A 15,742-nucleotide genomic window follows, 5' to 3' on the forward strand; every position below is an offset into this window, starting at 1 on the left:
ATCAATCAGAAATTTGCACTCAACCAACCAAACAATTAGCTATTTATGTTCTTAGAGCTCGTAGGCACTTCAGAGACCAAGTGGCAAAATGGATGGAGCTGAGTCCAGACTATGTCTCTTTCCAATACTCCTGTGGTTTCCTGAAATCCCAGCCAATTATATTTATCAATTTTTAATTAAAAAAACAAACCATCCAAGCCCTTTATCATCGAATATGAGTGCCACACAAGTCACTTCATCGGGAAACGGGTGTTTCTCACTGTGCCTCCAAGTAGCAGCAAAGACCAAATAATAGACTTAATGCAGGAGGAGATATATACATACATGCATATATAAATTAGAGAGAATGGGTAAGGAAGCACAGACAGCAAAGACATGGAGACTAGCCCTTGTATCTCAAACCACAAACCCTGTCCCCTTCTCGATGCAAACCTGTTGTGTAGAGCAGAGGAAAATGAACTCTTACCCTGGACCCCATCTCGGTGCGAGGAGCTGGCTCTGCTGTGGGAGGTGGTGTGGTCTGCAGCTGCTGCTCCTGGAGGATTTATGATTGCCTTTTATCAGAAGAGGATATGAGTGTCCCTCTTCCATGGAGATTTAATTGGAACCTCAAACAAGTCCCATTTCGCCCTGCAGCTCCCTCTGCGTCAGAGCAGGATGGTGGGGTGGGCAGAGCGGGACAGGGAGGAGAGAGGCAGGAGTGTTTATCTGCAGCAGAGGCACCTGCTTTCCAGCTTTCATCAAGCTTATTTCCCTCTGAGCACCTTAACTCTTCCCTGGGGCTGAGCAGGCTGAGCATGCTGCCCTGGGGCTGCACAGTGCTCTGCTCCATGGGAGAAGCCTGTACGAGTGGCAGCGAGTGGATTCATTGCTGGAGGCAAGGCTGGCACCACTAACTGGCCCTGGGAAATGCATTGCTTTCCAGCCTGGGAAGGAGCTGCAGGTCCAGCACTCCCCAGTGCAGGTAGTACCAGAGTCGCTGCTGCTCCTGTGGGATGTGGTACAAGTTGCTCCCTCCAAAACATCCCTTCTCAGGCAGGTTTTTCAGTTATGTGCTGAATTTGAAGGAAAATAAACCAAAAGAAACCTTCAATAGGAAAAGGGAGATACTTACGTCACTGGGTTTCAGGCTGTGGGCTGGTCCATAGGATGCTGATAAGGTCTCTGCCTAATCCACAGTGTAGCTCAGCTTTCAAGGCTTTCTAAGTGTGCTGATGAGCATTCATAGTGGATGGAAGTATTTCTAAGGGCAGAATGCACTGTTCCAGCCTGTGTTTCCTGAGAGGTACAGGGCAATCTTGTCTTTCCACAGGGTATCCACAGGTTGTGTTCCCTCTGCATCCGAGTTCTGCCCCTGCCTCCTCCCCACAGAAAGATGCTGATGGTGGAGTGCCAGTTCACAGCCTTTCCCAATGCTGTCTGTCTGATCTCCAGGATCAAGGAGAGATGTCTTGGACTAACAAGGCCAGTTTCTCATAAGCAGATCTGGATGTGAAGTGATATCCATGCATGGGTGAGTTACTGCAAATCCCACTTCCAATGTGATCTCTTTTCTTCCATCATTTCTGTTTTCTTAAACTTTTGACACTTTACTCTGTGATTTCTTTTTTTTTAAACCGAAACTGATGCCATCACTCATTCAGGATACAGAGATTTACTGCAGAGAAGGAAAATAAATCCTCAACATATTCACCTTTCCTCTGTTGGCGTGTAAATCTGCCACTGAGGCCATTTATCTGGCTTCAACACAGCCAAAACCTATTGCCAATAACGTGAGATGAGTACATCCTCCCCGAGAATTCCCTGGGTGTGCATTAGAGCAGGAGTTGAAGCCTTTAAATATGTTTCATGAGCTGAGAATCGAATGGCTAGGCCTGGAAATGACTTTCTAAGTATGTGCAGAGCAGGCAGGGGATGAGCAGTACAGCACTACCATCTGCTGAGGGAGCTCAGAATTGCTCAGCTCTGCCTTGGGCTCTGGAGAGAAAAGAATTCAGCTTCTTCAGCTGAGGAGGGGCATGTGGAGACAGTGATTTGAGGGGTTTTGTCGTGTTTTGGTTTTTCTCTTGTAGCCCCCAGGGTCAGCACACCATCTCATTAGGCAGCTGAAGGACACTGAGCTGTCCCAGCACTTGTTTTTGTGGTGATGATGGGAAGACTTATTCAGACATGCTTTGGGAATGTTTCCACTTCTCCATCCAGTTTTTCCAGGCAGTTCTCTTTGAGTTTTGTTGTTTGGGTTTTTTATAACCATATATAATTTTTTCCCATGAGTTTGGTGGGTGGTTTTTTTTTTCCAATAGCCCTATAAAAAAAATAAAAGATGACTACAGTTTTCTTCCTGGCCAGACTGAGGTAGTAAAGTATAGCAAACATTTCTGATGTAATGAGAAGTGAATGTGTTCAAGGTGTTCAGGGCCAGGTTGGATGGGGCCCTGGGCAACCTTGTGTAGCTGCAGGCCTGGAGGTTGGTGTCCCTGCCTGTGGCAGGGGGTTGGAGCTCTGTGATCCTTGGGGTCCCTCCCAACTCATGCCATTCTATGACTTTATGATTCTATGATATTGCTGAGCACCACCTCATTTACCCTTTTTTCAAACACATCCAGGGAAGGTGACTCAGCCCCTCCCTGGGCAGCCTGTTCCAGGCCCCAACAACTCTTTCAGTAAAATTTTATTTCCTAATATCTAATGTTAACCTGCCCTGACACAGCTTCTTGCCGTTTCCCCTTGTCCCATCTCCTGTCCCCTGGCTGTAGAGACCATCGCCCTCTGCTGCTGACTCAAGTCAGAGATGTGGTGAAATACATCAGAGCTCCTCTGTACCAGCACAAAGCAGCGTTTTACAACCCAGCATGAGACAAATGGCTTACAGTCGTAATAGCAACAGCTCAGGTGAACACAACAGGCTGGAACAGGCGCCTGTAAACGCATGCTTTCCTTTAAAGTCACTTTCAAGTGCTGATACTTCCTTTATCAGAAGGTTTCTGGTTCCCCAGCACTGGAACCGCTGCCCCGTGTTGGCTTCTGCTCTCCTGTTTGCATCGTCCTCTCACATGATATGAGCTGTATAGAAATATTTGGCTCTGTTTTGGAGTTTGCATCCCTGGGCCACGTTTTAGCCGGGCTTTGAACACAGGTGGAAGCAGTTTGCAAAGCAGAGAGGGGGCTGAAGTCACCCTTGAGGCTGCCATTCAGCAAGGCCTCAGGCCTCAGGCCTCAAGGGTGACTTCAGCCCTCTGGCTCATGTTTTAAGTCCCTTTGATCTTTAACAGACCGGAGAGTTCACTAATATGCTGGAGGTCACACTGTGTTAGAAGGAGAGCTGAATCCCAGCCAGAGCCTTCCACTGCTGTGTGTAATCCGCTCGACAGCATTGTCCCTTTGTCCGGGGTTATTTATTGTGTTTGCTCCCTCCTTAGGCAAACAGTTTCTTGTGTTTAGTGGTTTTCCCATCAGTCTCACCAGTGCCTGGTACTTTGTTACACAGAATTGCCATTTTCCCTTTGAAAATGTATTTCTGGTTTGGACATAGATGATAGAATATTGTTTTTTAACATCAAATAACTCCATACCATCTAACAATGCCATTAAAACTTAGCATGTGTGAAGGCTGGATTGCTGGAAAAAGGTGTTTACAAATAACCCACTGTCTTTCGTTTATTAAATTAAAGGTTTAGGGGTGAGGCAGCTCTGAGGCAGCTCTGGTTCTGTCCTTTGAACACTTGTACCAGTGTCTTGTCTTCTTCTCCCCATGGCTGCTGCCCCCACACTCACAGATTGAAGTGCTGCCTTAGACTGAAGCAGAGCCTTGAGCCTGAGGTATAAGGACACCAAACCCTGCTACCCAAGCAAGTGGGGTCTTTCCCTTTCCCTTTCCCTTTCCCTTTCCCTTTCCCTTTCCCTTTCCCTTTCCCTTTCCCTTTCCCTTTCCCTTTCCCTTTCCCTTTCCCTTTCCCTTTCCCTTTCCCTTTTTGTTTTCCTCTCCCTCTCTCTCCCTTTCCCTTCCTTCTTTTCCTTTTCCTTTTCCTTTTCCTTTTCCTTTTCCTTTTCCTTTTCCTTTTCCTTTTCCTTTTCCTTTTCCTTTTCCTTTTCCTTTTCCTTTTCCTTTTCCTTTTCCTTCTTTTCCTTTTCCTTTTCCCTCCTTTTCTTTTTTCCTTTTTCTCTTTTTTCTCTTTTTTCTCTTTTTTTCTCTTTTTTCTCTTTTTTCTCTTTTATCTCTTTTACCTATTTTTATTCTTTCCTCTTTCCTTTGTCTTCTCTTTGGTTTCCCTCTCCCCTTTCCCCTCCTTCCCCCCGTTTCCCTCCGGCCGCTCCGCAGCACCCGGGACAGCTCCCGCCGCTCCCCCGCCCCGGCTCCGGGCGGGCGGGGCCCTGCGCGGCGCCGCTATATCAGCGCATGCGCGGCGGGGAGCGGGGCCGGGCGCTGAGGGAAGATGGCGGCGGTGCGGGCTGTCCGCGGGCTGGTGAACGGCGCCGGGCCCGGCGGGCCGCGGGAGCAGGTGGCGGCTCTGACCCGCGACTACATCTCGCAGCCGCGTCTCAGTGAGTGCGGGGCGGGCGGCGGGAGGGTTTCCCGGGGCGCCTCGGGGGCTGGGCCTGCTCCGGGGGCGGGCGCTCGCCGGGCCGCGGGCAGCCGGGCGGGCCGCGGGTCCGGAGGGTGAGGCCGGCGCCTTGGGCCGCTCCTGGGCGCAGAGCCGGCCTGCCCAGAGGCCCAGGCGCCGGGCTGTCCGGGGGCTCTGTGTGTGGGGTTTCTGGGCGCCGCTCTGCCCCCGGAGCTGGGCTTTTAATTCCGCCGGGCGCCGCGTTCCCGGCTGCGGTCTGTCTGAGCGCCGCAGCGGGTCGCAGGCTGCGGGCGGGAGCCTGCGGCCCGCCGGGTAGCACAGGCCGTTCCGCTGCCCGTCAGGAGGAGCCGAGCGTTCCAGCAGGAACCGAAAGCGGCCGCGGGCCTTACGGGATGGTGTGGACCGTGTTTCTGTAAAGCGAGGTTGAGAAATGGGGTGGAAAAGAGGAAACACAGTAGTCTTGAAAGAGCCTTTATTGCAGTGTAGTTGGGGGAGGCTCGAAGTTGCTTGAAGGTGTGATTTTTGTGGCCTTCCTTTTGGCTCTAGGTAGTCATTTCAGGAGCGAGTCTACCTCCCTACCAGAATAGTGGGAGTGCTTATGAGGTGTAGCCAGGGAGCTTCTCTGCAGTGGTGTCTTTGGAAACGTCAGTCTGGTTTGAAAGCCAAACCTGTCGTTACCATTCCTGCTGTGCTTTGTGTGGAGCAGAGCCTTCTGTCAAGGTTGGAGCCAAGGTGACTTCATATTCAGCTCCTGTGTTCCCATGTAGGTTTTGGCTTTAGCTCAAACTGAAGATGCTTGCAGGCTGGGTGTAGAAAACATTCTGGTTGCTTTTGGCTTGTCATAGAGCTGGTTGGTCTTACTGGAAACGGGAATTTTGAGTCTGTGGTGAGGTGCTTTCAAGGGGAATTGATGCTGATTGATATAAAGGAAATATCTTCTTGTGGGCAAAGCAAGGGGGGTGAGCCCTTTCCCGCTGGCTGAGGAGGAAGTGCTCATGAGACAGTCATGGGATGAAATGCTTTGCTCAAGATAAGATTTTCCATTTCCCGTGGACAGTGGGCTGCAGGCTGGTGCAGTCTAAGCAGCATCCTCTCTGTAGCACAATGGCTGTGCAGTTCTTGCTTGGGTGGAAGGAGCAGCCCAGCTTGTGCTTTTGATTAGGGCTAATTTAGGGATGCATGTTGTGCCTCAGTGTTTAGGAGGATTGTCACAAGAGTTAAAACCAAGTTGTAGGTGTTCCAGCCTTAGACTGTCTCTCAGACCCAGTGACCCTCAACCCTTATCTGATGCAGGTTTGATTGGTGCTCTTAAAGAGATTACATTGCAACAGTTCAAGCTGTTTGCTTAAGTGTAAACACCATGGTGTTGGTGGGCTAGACAGCACACCGTGGGTGTGCCAGGCTGAAGTGTCTAAGCCAGATGATTCCCTGGGGCCTGGTGCTGGTGGAATTGATGATCTTCCCTTGTACCACGAGTGCCTGATTCCTCTGCCTTGGAGCATGACTGGGAACGGGTGCTGGGATGTCTCCTGTTCTGCAAATGGCTCCACTTGCTCATATTTCCCTCCCAGGGATAAGTGATTAACAGTCACTCTTGGTCACTGTTCCTTGTGACCCTGATAAAGCTGTGACTCAACCTTACTTTTATCTGTGGCTCAAGTGAAGCTGGGCTGATGGAGGTGAGCTCTGGGCATTCAGTGCCTCAGGAAGTTTGTGTGCAGTGCTAATGTTTAAGTGCTGATGTTTAAGACATGAGCCTTCTGGTGAGCTGGCTCAGTGTGGCCTTCAATCTATCAGGTGTCAGTCCTTAAGATAAGCCAGGATAACCCAACAGTAGGAGGAGTCTGGCTGAGATGAATTCAGCCTTTTATAGTGTGCTGACCTTTTTTCAGGAGCCAGGAAAGGCTTTATAAAACTTTCTTTCCCCAGTGCTCCAAACCTACAGCTTACTGGGGAAGCTCTGATCAGCACTTGAGGTGTCCTTGCTTCACTAAGGCCAGGCTTTTGTGTTTCAGTGTTGTGCAGCAGGACACTTCTGTGGTTAAACAACAAAGCAACCTTGAAGTTCAGTATTGATATTAAGGTCATCTTACCACTTGCTGGGTGTAAATTGTGGTGACACCCATGATTACTCCTTTATCAGAAGTTATGGATGTTATGTCTGCTCTTTAAAGACTTTGCAACAGTCTGTTTTGCTTAGCCTAAAATGTCAAGCTTACAGACTATTGGTGGCGTTCAGATTGCCTCTGGATATAGACTGGCAGGGCATTTCTGTGACAGACAAGAAAAGGGTGGTATTGTCTGTCTTAATCTTACCTCAGGTGCTTTGCAAGGAGCAGCAAAAAGCACACTGGCCACACAGTTCAGTACCTAATCCTTCTTGTAGAGTTCATAATGAACATAGAAGTGGTACAGAGCTCAGCCCACAGCATGCAAACCTGGGAATGAAACCTGGAAAATATTATGGAGGAGACTTCTGTTGTTCTGAGGAAGTACCTGACCTGTGGCTTGCTTTCTTTCAGCTTACAAAACTGTATCTGGTGTGAACGGTCCACTGGTTATCTTGGATCAAGTTAAGGTAAAGACTCAGATTATTAATCACAGAATCATCAGGTTCAACAAGACCTTTGAGAACATCAAGTCCAACTATACCTGACCAGTACTAAACCATATCCATCCCTAAGCCCCTTGTCTACCTGTCTTTTAAATATGTCCTGGGATGCTAAATGGATAAAGGTTTTTGAGGGAGAGTTTATGGGAAGCTGTGACAGGTTAAATCCAGACCCTGTGAAATTCTTGAGTCTGCTGAGCAATTTTAATACAAGGCTGCTGACAGACATGAGAAGACACAAGTTGCTGTAAAGCTAAGGAGTGTTGTCCATCTCCTGGAAGAAAGGGAGAGTGGTTCAAAGTGTTGGAGAAAGAAACTGTTTCAATTTTTCCAAACCCCCCAAAATGTTATGTAAACCAGAAGGCAGAAACAGACCTATTCAATTCCTCCCTGACCTTTTTGTTACCAGAGCTTAAGTGCTCTGTGAAAGGGAACTGTAAACAGTTTGGGCTTGTTTTCAACTCCCTGACAAGTTACTGTTGAAGGTAAGCAACAGATGCAGGCAAAACCCAGCTTATTTATCTTGTCAGATGCCACATCACAGCTTTGTGTTCGTGAGTTTGGGCTGCTGGGGTTTTTCTGACCAGGTTCTGTCAGGTCTTCCTGCAGCTCTGAGCAAATGCTGGGCAGTCCCTGTAAAAATGGCCTTGGCCTGATACATTTTTCTTGTCTTAGTGAGCTTTGTTTTGATGATTAAAATCAGTTTATATAAAAAAAGTAGGTGCTAAGCCTGAGCTTGCTTGAAGCTGATAACTTTGGGTTGATGACACTTCTGGGTTTTAATGTTTGACATGTTTTTTCTTGCTGGTCTTCAGTTTCCTAGGTATGCAGAGATTGTCCATCTGACTCTTCCTGATGGCACCAGAAGAAGTGGGCAGGTTCTGGAAGTCAGTGGCTCCAAAGCAGTGGTTCAGGTATGAGCTGGGACAGGACTGTCTCTGGCTGCAACAGGGGAATATTTTGGGGATCAGTGTGTGCCTGAGCCGTGTCAGATCTGTCTTGTGATACATTCTTTTGCCTCTGTAAATTAGAAAGTCTCCTACTTATTCCTGCCACTTGCACTCACAGTAATTTTACAAGATGGAAAACTGGAGCACGGTGACTTTTTAGTTGCATCTCCCCGTAGATGAAAGGAATTGTAGTGTAATTGTAGAGTATTTATTAGATTCAAGACCAGCCCCTGTGCTGTGTGGGTGCAGGTATTTCTTCTAAGCAGCTGTTTCTTGTTAATGTTAATTCTTATCTGAAGAACTTTACCCTGTTGGCAAAGGGGAATGCTTGAGATCAAAGGAATGGCACTGGGCTTGGCTGCTGCTGATACACCTCATGAATTCCCTTTAAACTCTCTTTTCTATAAGGTTTTGTACCAGCAAGCTGCTGTTGAAGTCCTCAGCACAGAGAGCGCTGCCTTGCTTTTCTGCCCTGTGGCTGATTAAGCTCTCAAGCTGTGAAGCAGAGGACTGGTGTGTTTTGTAAAGCACAATACTTACTCCTTTCTTCTGGGTGGCTTTTTTTCTGCTACATGTACAGGTATTTGAAGGCACTTCAGGTATTGATGCTAAGAAAACCTCTTGTGAGTTTACCGGGGATATTCTTCGAACCCCTGTGTCTGAGGACATGCTTGGTAAGCACCTGCATCTTGCTTGGAAGAAGGAGCAGACTCCTCATGTATTAACAGATTTTCAGTAATTTACAGTTTGATTTTGTTGCTTTTTATTGCAGGCAGAGTATTTAATGGATCAGGAAAACCTATAGACAGAGGCCCCATTGTTTTGGCTGAAGATTTCCTTGACATCATGGGTATGTCCCTTGTCCATTTCTGGTATGGAGTTAAAGACAAATCTGGTGTTTCTGACTTTTGAACACAGAATCTAACTGTTAGAGGGAGTTTAATCTTCTTTTTTAAGTACATGTGGCATCAAACTCAAATTTAGACAAGTGCAGGACGATCAGGCAGCAGAAAATAACTGTTTTCAGTAATGCTTGGAAGAGCTTCTTTGAAGTATGTGTAGGCTTTCTTAATTATACAGCCTCCAAAGATAAAAAGCTAATAACCTCACGGGCTTTTCTTGAAAGCACCCTTACTATTTACATGCCCATAGTATGCCAGAGGCTTGGGATCTACAAAAGGCTCTGGTTTGATCAGGCACATCTAGAGATTTGTAGGTCTGACAGTGAGGTTTGTGCCTTTTGCTGTGAGCCTTAGAGATGGTGCTGGAGGTCAGTGGTAGTTTGAACAAGCTTCAAACTTGTGCATGGAATAACATGTGTTCTCTCAAATGTAACAGGACAACCAATCAATCCCCAGTGTCGTATCTACCCAGAAGAAATGATTCAGACTGGCATTTCTGCCATAGATGGTATGAACAGTATTGCCAGGGGACAGAAAATCCCCATATTCTCAGCTGCTGGCTTGCCCCACAATGAAGTGAGTACTCAAAGCTGCTCCCTAAACAGTGCCTTGCATTTCACTGGGGTTAAAAAGTTAAAGTCTGGTCTGTGTGATGGTATCAAATGTACAGATGGACCAAAATGTTATTCTTTCCCCCCTTAGATTGCAGCTCAAATCTGTCGCCAGGCTGGCTTGGTGAAGAAATCCAAAGATGTAATGGACTACAGTGAAGAAAACTTTGCCATTGTGTTTGCTGCTATGGGTGTAAGTCAGTGTTGTGGGAGGAAAATGATGCTTGTGTAATAAGTAAGCCAGTGCTGAGAGTAGCAGTGTCTAATTTCAGACTTCTACTGGTTTAAAAGTACACTAAGTAGGTCTGACACAACTAAACAGTGCTAAATTTGCTGGCTGAATGGCTGCAAAGCCCAGATGGCCACAAGTACTGTAAAGTATACTGATAAAGTATCTTAAACTTAGAATTTGTAGCCTGGAATTCCAATAATAACTCATTCTGGGAATGCAGAGGAGTCTTCATGGTAGATAACATTGTTTATGGATTATTAATGAGGTGTTTGGGCCGTAATATGATGCAAAATGGAATATGCTAAAATATGTTCTAGAACTGATGCTTTCATACTGTGATTTAGGTGAACATGGAAACTGCTCGCTTCTTCAAATCAGACTTTGAGGAAAATGGGTCCATGGACAACGTGTGTCTGTTCCTCAATTTGGCCAATGATCCAACGTGAGTAGTTACACTGTGGTGGTTGGGGGAAAAGCCGGGAAGAACAAGTAAACTGGAAGCTGAAGCCTCGCTGGTGCCCTGCCAGGTGTCACTCTGGTTGAGTGAAATGCTGGCACTCCTGTTGGTGCACGCAGCAGATTTTCAGGGGGTTTGGAAGTATTTGTCACTTCAGCCTGTTACCTTGCAGCCTGAAAGCACTTGTCACAATGTCCCACTGTTCTATTTCAGCATCGAGCGCATTATCACGCCTCGTCTGGCACTCACAACAGCAGAGTTCTTGGCATATCAGTGTGAGAAGCACGTGCTGGTCATCCTGACAGATATGAGCTCCTATGCTGAAGCTCTGCGAGAGGTATGAAATCATTAACTCCTGCTGGGTGTGGGCAGGAAGGGTTCAGAGTGTAAAGGGGGAATGTCAACTTATGCTTAAGCAGTTACAATTAAGTTACACCATTCTCAAATAGCTGGTGAGGCTTTTAGTTAATCACTAATTATCTGGGATTATCCTCAGCAGTTAAATAAAAAGCTATTGCCTCTGTGATACCTGGACTTGTGCCTGGTGGTGTTGGGCAGTTTGATACCACAGTTTCTGATTTTGCCTTGTCATACATGGTTGTGGTGACAGCCTTCTCTTAGAAGGGGTCTGTGTGGCTGTGTTTGGGTATTGCCTGTGAGGAAGAGGCACTTCAGGTTGCTAGTGTAGCTTAATTAGGGGAGAGGGTCTGTGAGACTGATCTGACTTCTTGGAAACATTCCTCTGCTTGCCTCAGGTTTCAGCAGCCAGAGAGGAAGTACCTGGCCGCCGTGGCTTCCCAGGCTACATGTACACTGACTTGGCTACTATATACGAGCGTGCTGGGCGTGTGGAAGGCAGGAATGGCTCCATCACTCAGATCCCCATTCTTACCATGCCCAACGATGGTGAGTTGTTCAAGTGTTTTTACTGCCTAGCACTTCCTTTAGAGCAAACTGCTGCTGTTTGGACAACGAGCAAGATAAAGTCCTGTGGCCTTTAGGTTTCCATGTGGATGTTGCAGCTCTGGGCTGCCTCCTTGAGTCTGTACTGCTAACAGAAATGCTTTGCCCTCTTCAGGACCGTTCTCCAGCCCACTGTCAGGAGTGCTTACAGCTCTAATCCTTGCATAAGAGCACTTAGTGATATATATGGAGGTACTGACAGGTGGTACTTTACTCTAGAAATCATTTAAATGCAGTGCTAGATATAAAAGGTCTGGAAACTGTCAAACTGTTGTGGTGTTCTTACAGATATTACTCATCCTATTCCTGACTTGACCGGATACATCACTGAGGGACAAATCTATGTGGATAGGCAGCTGCATAACAGGCAGGTGTGTACCACACAGCTTGTAGCCTATTTAAAGCTGCTCTGCACTACTTTGCAGTGTTAATATTGAAACTATTGGATGTCTCTCCTCCAGATTTACCCACCTATTAACGTCTTGCCCTCCTTGTCTCGACTGATGAAGTCAGCTATTGGAGAGGGCATGACTAGGAAGGATCATGCAGATGTATCCAACCAACTGGTGTGTAAAAAACCCCTTGTATTTCAAATACACCTTCCACTGAAGGGCCCGTAAAGGGCATGCCAAGCCCTGCTGCTTGGATGATTGAGGTAAACAACCACTTCTGTTCCTGTCCCTTCCAGTACGCCTGCTATGCTATCGGGAAGGATGTGCAGGCCATGAAGGCTGTGGTTGGCGAGGAAGCGCTGACCTCGGATGATCTGCTTTATCTGGAGTTCCTGCAGAAGTTTGAGAAGAACTTCATTGCTCAGGGTAAGTGCCTCTTCCACGAACATCCCAGCGTGTAATGACACCTGGAAGGGCTGCTTCTCAGCCCTGCCTGGTGGGGAGATGCTTCCCTGCCCCTTATTTCAGTCTGTGGCTGCTCTCTGCAGGTCCTTATGAAAACCGCACTGTTTATGAGACCCTGGACATCGGGTGGCAGCTGCTGAGAATCTTCCCCAAGGAGATGCTGAAGAGAATCCCTCAGACAACACTGGCTGAATTCTATCCTCGGGATTCAACTGCAAAGCACTAGCCACAGCTTCATCTCTCTAACTCTTTGCTCTGTGAAAGGCTGTTTGTTTTCTTTTTTCATGTGTTGGTGTTTACTTGTCGCCCTTACAATTAAAACCAAGAATAGGTGACTTTGTGCCAGTGTTCCAGCGTACACTGATACCAGATTTTAAAATATCCTTTCTTCCAAAGCCTGGATCTTCAGGAGAATATTTCAGGCCAGCTCTTACAGAAGTGCAATAGCTATCACAAAGCTCTGGGGTTGGTTTTCTTTTTGAACTGGACCTTTTGCAGACATTTCAAGTCTGAGGATTACCAGAAATTGCAAATCTTTCCTTTCCAACCAGGAGCACGTGGTTTGGAAAACATAAAAGAGCAAATGTGACTTCCTTTTGTCCAAAGCATCTGCTCAGTCTGACCGTGCAGGGTTGCTGTGCTGCTGGTAGGACAGATGGCACTCTGCTGTCCTGCTGTTGTGCCTGAAGACCAGGCTAATCTGCAGTAAGTGTGCTGTGTGACAGCAGACACTCCTGAAAAATGCAGGTGGATGGGTTTTTTTTTCCACCTATAGCTTAAGATTTCTAAATGTGGGCATGAACAGAGGACACTAGGTGCTTTTCCACTAGCAAAGGGTCTTTTTAGAGGTCACAGGCCGGTGTGTTGCTACATGAAGGTAGCATGACAAGGCTTAATGACTGAATTAAAGGTTTCAAATATGAAGTTTACTCTACAAGCTTCCTACTTGGCCTGTTTTTTTTTCTCTTGGAATTCTGGAAATGCCAGAGACAAAACAGCAGCTAAAGCATTCTGAGGCCAGCTGTGTCCTATGGGTGGAACTGTAGGTAATCTGAGGTTTTGTGCTGCTACTGAGAGGGATTCTGAGGTGTGAAACGCCCCACTCTATCCCTGACACAGCTGTGCTGGTGGGAGATGAGCTGTACAGCATGTCTGGTACTAAACCACGCGACAGGAGAAAGCGACTGGGTGGGAATGGATATTTTGAATTCTGCTATGAAGCATCTTCCAGGTGGCACTGGGTCCAGACTCGTGTTTGAAACTGTTGTGGTTTGCACTCCAGGCAAAGGTTTGGCTAGCCAGGAGAGCTCAGCATTCCCAAACGCTGCAAGCTTGGCTGCTCAATTCACTTTTGTGTTGTTCTTTGGGTTGGTTTTCCTTTTCAAACTGGTTCAGATGAGGCTCTAAGCCCAGTGCTGGCAGGCTTGCTTGCTTTTTTCCAGGCTTCTTGTAGTCTAAGCTCTGGTCTAGCTAACCAAAGCATGTTGCACCTCTCTAAACGCCTTCAGCACTTGTCTAGGAAGGTGCTAACATGACTCAAACGACAGTGTACTAATTCCAGCTTTCCCTGACGTCTCCTGTGTGCGGTTCTCTCTATAGTTTGTTCAGTGTTCTCTGTAACTTGGATGCAATAGCAACTTTATTCCAGTGCATTCCACCCTAAAGCTGTGTCAAGTCTATTTTTCTCGAGGGGATGGGAGGTTGGGAGTTGTTGGCATGAGAATACTTTAATGTAGAGAATATCTAAATAAATTAAATATGGAAGGTGTTGAACAAAACAGAAGCTTCTTGTGATTCTGGGGTTGAAAACAACTTACAAGGTTTGCCAGGGCATCCTGTAGCACGGAAGGTGAGAGGCTGAGATCCACCAGAGACAGGGAGAGGGGTGGGATTGTTCCTGATGCGCTCCAGAGAGCAGAGGTCTCCTTTGGGCAGCGTGCACATCAGTCCCAGTGGCTCTGTGAGGGAGGAGAGACCTTTCTGCTGTGCTGACTTGGCTGTTCAGCTTGAAAGAGTTGTGCCCTGATCCGTGCTGCGCTGACACCCGCTGTAAACAGCCTTTGTTCTGACTGATAAAAAGCCTGAGGCTGCCGTGGGTTTTCTCCTATAAATGTTGTACTGAGCTGTAATTCGAGCTGTTTCTTCTACAGCAGTAGAGTCCTTGAGGTAGGTTAAAGACATTAGCTCATTTTTCAAAATAAAAATCCTCATCCTGGGCTGGTGTGGTGTGTCCTGATGAGAAACACACCATGCTCCTGTGCTGTTTCTCATCAGCATGGACATCAGTGTTAAATAAGGGGTTTAATTCGCCCCCAGAGCTGGACAGACTGTTCATTTAATGCAGAGGAAGGAGAATTTAGTATACAAAAAGCATATCCCATAGCTAAAAAGTCTTCTTCCAAACTGTTTTGACATTTTCCTGGCTGTTTACCCCCAGCTTAACAGGGGAGAGCCCAGGGTTAGGACACAGGCACAGCTCCATAACCAAGGCCCTGGGCTGCCATCTGTTCATGTGGGGTTTGAGAACACGAGTAAAAGGAGAAATTCCAAAGTCTGGTGGATTCCTGGAGTCCTGCAGCAGGTCCCAGGCTCTGGGGATGAAGGTTGAATGCTCTCAAAAGGGGGGTGAGGGCTGGGGAGCCAGGCGTGATCCCCAGAGATAGCTGGCAGTGCCTGCCCAAGGGGTAACACTGCTCCCAAAATGGTTCAGTGCAAAGCAAAAGCGCTTCTGCAATTAAAAGAACATTCACAGCAATTAAGCTCTGCTAATTCCCAGCTGATGGGAGCAAAGGGGGAAGGAGGAGATGTCTGCTGAGGCTCTGGCCAGGCTGGGGAGCAGCTCTGGCATGCGGGCTCCTGCATCAGCTGCTGCAGGTCCTCTGTCCCCTGGAAATGACTTTGCTTTGTTGTTAAATGTTTAGGCAGCAGCTTAACTTCAGAAACAATCAGCCCCCCTGGAAGCAGCAGGGCTCCTGGGGGTGCTCCTCAGCCTGTCTGGATGCCGCTGACCCCCCGAGTTTTTGAGGGATGCCTGTGGGGAGCAGGGGCAGGGCTGGGGCTCTGGGTTACTCGCTGTCACCCTGAGCACAGGCAGGTCCTCGGGCCATGGCAGAGCCGGTCCCACAGCCCAGAAGCTGCCGGAGCCTGAGCTTGGTGCGGGCCCTGGGAAGGGAGGAACGACAGACACAGCTCCAGCTCCCGTCAGCCGCGGGCTCTGCGAGCAGGCTGGGGCTTGCAGCAGCTGCCGCTGAGCTGAGACCAGGGCCCTTTGCTGGGAAAAAGGGATGAGAAGGCAAAGGGGCAGTGGGGACTGGGAGGACGGGGGGACTGGGAGGACGGGGTGCCCCTCTCCGTGGCAGCGGGCCGGGCTGTCTCATCGGGCAGCTCCTGGCTCGGCTCTCAGATGCTGAGCAAACAGCCCCATCTTTCCCGGCGTGGAGACAGCAGGTACCACGTGAAACGGGCCGTGCTGATCCCCCAGCTGCTGCCTGGCTGCATTTACAGGCTGTTTGCTTTCCCTCTGAGCTTTTTTGGGGGTGGGTAATGACTAATGAGGACTGCCTGGGGGTCTGACCCCCCTGCACCAGCTGATGTCAG

At 48.0% G+C, this 15,742-nt stretch overlaps 1 protein-coding gene across 1 annotated transcript; it reads left to right on the plus strand.

Moving 5' to 3' along the window:
* Nucleotides 1-4,433: 4,433 nt before the first annotated feature.
* On the plus strand, nt 4,434-13,904 carry ATP6V1B2 (ATPase H+ transporting V1 subunit B2; the record flags this gene model as incomplete). The annotated part of the gene is made up of 14 exons (XM_084273969.1): nt 4,434-4,542; nt 7,085-7,140; nt 7,989-8,087; nt 8,704-8,797; nt 8,896-8,973; nt 9,462-9,601; nt 9,728-9,829; nt 10,213-10,310; nt 10,539-10,662; nt 11,081-11,231; nt 11,577-11,659; nt 11,750-11,854; nt 11,977-12,106; nt 12,229-13,904. 14 exons carry the CDS (start codon nt 4,434-4,436, stop codon nt 12,369-12,371), a joined length of 1,512 nt encoding a protein of 503 aa, XP_084130095.1. The 3' UTR covers nt 12,372-13,904.
* Nucleotides 13,905-15,742: the final 1,838 nt, after the last annotated feature.

Source organism: Gallinula chloropus, assembly GCF_964237585.1.
Source record: "Gallinula chloropus genome assembly, chromosome: 21".
NCBI lineage: Eukaryota > Metazoa > Chordata > Aves > Gruiformes > Rallidae > Gallinula > Gallinula chloropus.